Here is a 5,849-nt window from a genome sequence, read left to right as displayed (position 1 = left end):
AATTTTATAACTGCGACCTCTCGACACTTACCGCTACGTGTGTATATTCGTATACTTATGTGGAACTCTGTGAAATGGTTTCAAGTTACCTTAAAGTTATCATATTTTGTAAGTGATTAGCAAAAAGTAAAAACAAAAGTTTTGCAATTGTTTGAGTTGAGGCACGATTGTCTGGAAATCTTATTTACGAAATTCTTAATGAAGTTAGTTAGAATTAAAATTTTCCCTACAAATATTTCAAAACTCTATTCTAGTACTATATGAACGGGTTAGCCGGTTGACCAATCCTATTACATCACCTTAGAAACACGAAATGGAAACTATGCAATGCTTTTTAAAAGTATTCAGAAAAGAATTTCTTATGCATTGTGGTCTCCATTTTCACAAATTAAGGAGAAAGACTTACTAATACCTCTGACAGACATATAGTACCAATTCTACAATACGAACGAATTCCAGATGTGTGTCACCAAATACCGGCAGTTGACCATGTGATCAATATAGTTGTTCCTGGTTAAAATACTAGCATAGTTCATTATAGTACTTCAATTAACAGTGAACGAGGGCAAGACAAATTATCTCCTGTTATCAAACAAACAGTCGTCGCACTCGCAACCAGGCTCCCACGTAACTGATGACAGTTATAACTTCGAAGTCTTTGTTAATTTCGTCTATCTTCGAACCAGTACTAACACTAACAACAATTTCAGCCTTGAAATCGGAACTGAGTAGGCAATTGAGAAATAAAATCCTCTCTCGACGAACAAAAACCAAACTCTTTAAGTCACTCATTATTCCCGTCATGCTATATGGGTCAGAGGCATGGACGATGACAACAACTGACGAGTCGACGTTACGAATTTTCGAGAGAAAGGTTCTGTGGTAGATTTAAGATGGAGCGATGAACTGTATGAGATATCGACAGTGACATAGTGCAGCGAATTGAAAGGCAGCGTCGCCCGAATGGACGAAAACACTCTAGATCTGAAAGTATTATACGCAGTACCCACCGGCGGAAACAGAGGAAGAGGAAGAAGAAGAATTCAATATTAAAACAGAGTGATTAACGGATGGATTTACGAACCCGATTAAATTCACCATACCATCGATAAACACTTGTCCTTGATGGCGTTTCATCGTAAAAAATTGAATAAAGTAATCATACGAAAATGATTTAATAAAATTTTTGGTCAAGAAAAATATTTTTAGTTGTTGTAAACAATATAAATAGCGCTCGTACATCAGAAGGTTCTGTGTGAGCTTAATATTCAAATTGTCAAACTTTACGAAAAAGTTGTGAGTTGCAACACCAGGGTTACCACGGCGGTTTCACCATAACGAAGAGCTACAGCAAATGTTAAGACCAGAAAACTACTATTACAATATTGCGTCGGTCCTATGTAAAAAAGGTCTTTCGACTTTTTAAGCCGTTTAAATGGGATTAGCAGATTAGTTGGGATCATCGAAATCATCGGTATATGAGCTAGTTGACTAGGAGTTAAGTTCCTCAAAAGCATAATTGGAGTTCCATTTTGTAAAGACAATTCATGTGATGTCAGTCCAGGAGCGTTTAATGAATTTAAAAACTCCTGGGGATTATGGACTGCGTTTCCGATATTAGTTACGATGTATATCGATTTGTATTTTTTTTATTATACTGGGAATTGCTGTGGAAAATCGCCATCGGTGACTCCATGAAGATGAGCTCTCATATTCGTCCGTAAATTTATATTTTCAATCGAAGTTCATAAGGGCAACTATATTAGGCATGCTTTGATGATATATGCTCGCGTAACTCTGTTAATGACAGAAAGAGTCTGTCGGAAATATCCAGCAAATACCAAAGTTATATCGCATATGTGAGCAAAGGAGTTTCTAATGTGCTTTATAAAAATTTTTGTATTTGCTGAAGACCGACAGACAGCCGACATACTCTTCTTGTCATTAACATGGTGCATTCCTCCCACATAATTAACGAGTTCAAGATTTATGGATAACGGAAGTTTAAAAGATGAATGAGTAGAGCAACTTTTATCGCTATCTTCTCAGATTGTCTTGTTTTAGCAAGTATTAAATTTGCAAAGAAAGATTTGCCAGTACCCTGGCGCATTTATCAAAATATCTGTCCGTAGCTTCATTATACGTTTAGTTTTTGCTCCTGTAAGATCCGAATAATGAAGAGAAAAGATCAATATTCCTACCTGTCGGCGGATTGAGCCCTTCGCACTAATGTATTTCAATCGATCTTTTCTTTGCTCATCACACAACACTTTCTTTTTTTCCAGCGCATCGTGATAAAAATATGAGTTCTTTCGAGTGAAACGAGTTAATGTTTATTTCGGCGCGAAGTAACGAGAATAGCTCCTAGTTTTTCTTTGGGCAATTAAATTACTTAAAAATTAGATAAAAAATACTGAATAAATTAAGCCACATTGACACTAAATCATTGCAACTATGACAAACGAACGTCGGACTCATATTGAAAACTTTTTGAAGGGCTGTACCGTATAAAATCAGATGACTGATGGTATGTAACTAATATTATAATATAGCAGTATCAGCGGCCACACTCTATATTCGAATATTTCCTGAACACCTGCTCGATATCCATGACTTACTTATAGACAATATATTGATTAAATTATACAAGCGTGAAGGGTCAAATCGACAGCCCAGGGAAATGTAAATATTAATCGCTGAGAATTAATAAGGCATCTTATCGGCAATGATATTAAGTAATTTATTTACACGCTGCCAATTGAAAGCTCTTATAAATTGGAGTACAATAGAACATTAGTTCGCAGTGCAGTTCTATAAGGCAGGCATATTCACCAAAATTAAGGCAGCTCCAATTAAAGACGCACAACGAATATTTGCGAAATGTTGAAAAAAGTTATATTCTTCATTTTTGTGCTGACACTGGCGACTGAAAGCATGGGCAAGCCGAAGGGCGAGGAGAGGATGCGTTTCTTAGTTGATGAAACCAATCGTGATCATGAGCCCTACGCCGACCTGGCGCTCTACATGGTGGAACGCTACATCAGCTCGAAGACTAGCACGCTCATCATCATGGAGAATTGCGAGCTCTGCTTTCCGGGACTGCAAAATATGCACACGCGTATGTTGCGCTACTTTCTGAAGCGCTTCAACCCCACCATGGCGCTGCAGCTGTTCTTTGGACTACCGGAGGACAGATTATGGGACTACAATATTTTCATTGTGGACTCCATGCATGCCTTTAAGTAACTGTCACTTGCATGGGTATTATAATGAAAGGCTTATATATATTTTTTCTTGTTGTAGAAATCTGAGTATTAACATTCCGGAAACCAGTTATGAGCACCAGTTCCACTTCTTCATAATTCTAACATTAAGGACGAAATCGAACGAAATCGCCGCGCACCATATGAGAGCAATATTCAACGAGTGCTTGCGTTTCAATGTGGACAATGTTGTTGTGATGCTCGAATTGGATAAAAGGAAGTTTGGTTTCTACACTTACTACCTGTTTTCTGAAGTTTACTGCCATCAAGGCGAAAACATTGAGATTGTTCACTTCAACACATATTTTAATGGCAGCTTGGACCATGACCGTCTTTTTCCGCAGCACTTGCGTGATTTTCTCGGCTGTCCGTTGTTCATTTGCTTGGAGTTGGGTTACCCCTTACTCGGATTCCATGGCAATCGCAGCGATGCGCAAGATTTGCAGAATATCCGTCTAGTGGCCGGAATTGAGGGTGATCTATTAAGGGACCTGGCTAAGGCACTTAATTTTCGCGTGAACTTTTCCATATCGAAGGAGCGAGGTGTAATCGGCGAAAACAACAAATCGACTGGCTGTTTTGCGGAGGTAGGTGAGCTTTTGGTTCCACGGTAAATTTTAGGAAAACTCATTGGGTTCAATTTCTTTTAGTTGGCTGCCGGGAAGGCGGACATTGCAATTGGCTGCTTGAGTAGTACGGATGGCTTACGTCATGTTTTCAGCTACTCCAACTCGTACCATCAGAGTCTGTATGTTTTTATCGTGCGCAGTGGCTTGCATTTTGGACCCATCAAGCAATTGGCACAGGCCTTCTGCCCGAGCGTTTGGAGTGCGATTGGTATTTGCTGTATTATTGGTATGATTTTCATTCGTTTCGTAAGAAGTTGCACCAGTTCGGGTGTGTGCGAAAACTTGGTTGGGCAACGCAAACACAGTGATTCCACCAATTTGATTGTTGTAATGATGGGGAATCCCATTAAAATTTTACCGCGTCGGAATTGCGCCCGATTATTACTTATGTTCTGGCTGTTGGCTACGCTGGTGCTGCGCAATGCCTATCAAGCGAAAATGTTCGATAGTTTGCGTATATCCAGACGTATACCGATACCGCGTACAATTGCCGGGCTGGAAGAACATAATTATGTATTTGTCACCGATAAGTATGCAGAGTTCTATCCGAGAAATATGACGCGAATTATATCCAACATTACGCAACGGTATCGCATGGTGCAGCAGAGCGACACAGAACGGTTGGTCACTTCTTCCATGCTAGACACATTGGCTTGGCATAATCGACGAAATTGGAATACCAGCTGCTTGACATATGTCGATGAACCGATCTATAACGTACAGATATCTATGTATTTCAAGAAACACTCTATTTTACGTACGATCTTCGATGATCGCATTAAGAGACTGGGTTCGGCTGGCATTACGTCACATATTGGCGAGAAACATGTGAAGAAACAGTTTCAGGTAATGAACGCGAATTCAGAACGCCTGCCGGCCATTAGCAGCAACATGTTGCGTGGCCTGTATATGTTGTATGCAATGTTGATGACAATAGCTTTCACTCAGTTTGCCTTGGAACTATTGACCAAAAGAGCACCAAGTGTTAGACGTGCCATGGACTGGATACACTATGTAGGTCAGAAATAGGTTGTAAGTGGCAGAAAAGTAGTATTATATGTGGCATATCGCACAAGGTGATAATCACCTCTTCATTAAATTTGCTTTAATACTTCTCATTTGATTTAAGTTTACTTTTTGGCGATCATATCTCAAACAATTGAGCCCCAGCATAAGTTACTAATAATTTGTTGGACATAGTTAGAACTTAGGTATTGATAATCCCCTTAGACAGCATTGTGGCTTCACGAAGAATTGAATACAGCTTTAACCTAACCTAACCTAGACCGTGGTTTGTTATGGTTACTTAGAAACCTATTATACGTATGTATATGCTCCATTTCTTAAATAAAAACACTTTTATTTAAATAATGTATCTCTATCTGAAGAATCTGTATCTGTAAGCCTTAAAGCATTGAATAATAATCGTTAATATCACGCGTTGAAATGTATGCTTAATTTATCATTTTAAAACCGGAAGCCGGAGAATTTCGAAGAATATATTTTGAGATCTGCTAGAGACTCGCCTTCCGTTAATGTTTTTTTTTTATTTATTCATCAAATTTTCAATAACATTGTTCACTGTTTTCCAAAAATTTTTCCTCTTACGATGATAACAATGTTATTCGTCAAATTGTTCTTTGGTGGCAACACACGCCCACAGGATGGGGCTGATAGATCCAGAGGATTGTAGAGCAGCGCGCCAGGGAAACAATGGAGCATCTCTTGTTCACTTGTCCCGCAATGGCGAGACTATGCTGCAAGCATCTGGGATCTCCACGGTATGATACACTGGAGGAGATGAATAGGGAGGCGGCAGAGTTTGTTAAAATTCGCGTCAAGCGCAGCCATCTTAAAGGATGACTGCTCTTCTTGGACCTAGCAACTGCACTCCATCTGGTATCGCATAGGACCAAAACTGGTCTATTATTCTGCAAGATTAACCTCCTCTCGATAA

At 39.2% G+C, this 5,849-nt stretch overlaps 1 protein-coding gene across 1 annotated transcript; it reads left to right on the top strand.

The window, feature by feature from the left end:
* The first annotated feature begins 2,880 nt into the window (after positions 1–2,880).
* LOC108971301 lies at positions 2,881–4,921 on the top strand. Its single transcript, XM_018937266.1, has 3 exons — positions 2,881–3,242; positions 3,304–3,850; positions 3,914–4,921. The coding sequence occupies exons 1-3, from the start codon at positions 2,881–2,883 to the stop codon at positions 4,919–4,921; spliced, it is 1,917 nt and encodes a 638-aa protein (XP_018792811.1).
* The last annotated feature ends 928 nt before the right edge of the window (positions 4,922–5,849 follow it).

This window comes from Bactrocera latifrons, unplaced genomic scaffold (assembly GCF_001853355.1).
Source record: "Bactrocera latifrons isolate USDA-ARS-PBARC rearing strain unplaced genomic scaffold, ASM185335v1 scaffold_34, whole genome shotgun sequence".
Lineage (NCBI taxonomy): Eukaryota > Metazoa > Arthropoda > Insecta > Diptera > Tephritidae > Bactrocera > Bactrocera latifrons.
Note: the sequence above shows the minus strand (reverse complement) of the source record. Positions and strands in the feature narration are given on the sequence as shown.

Bases quoted from the DNA above. Each gene is read 5' to 3' on its own strand.
- LOC108971301 (XM_018937266.1), top strand. From the start codon at position 2,881: ATGTTGAAAAAAGTTATATTCTTCATTTTTGTGCTGACACTGGCGACT. The intron at 3,243-3,303 runs GTAACTGTCACT...TTCTTGTTGTAG, and splicing joins GACTCCATGCATGCCTTTAA to AAATCTGAGTATTAACATTC. The intron at 3,851-3,913 runs GTAGGTGAGCTT...AATTTCTTTTAG, and splicing joins CGACTGGCTGTTTTGCGGAG to TTGGCTGCCGGGAAGGCGGA.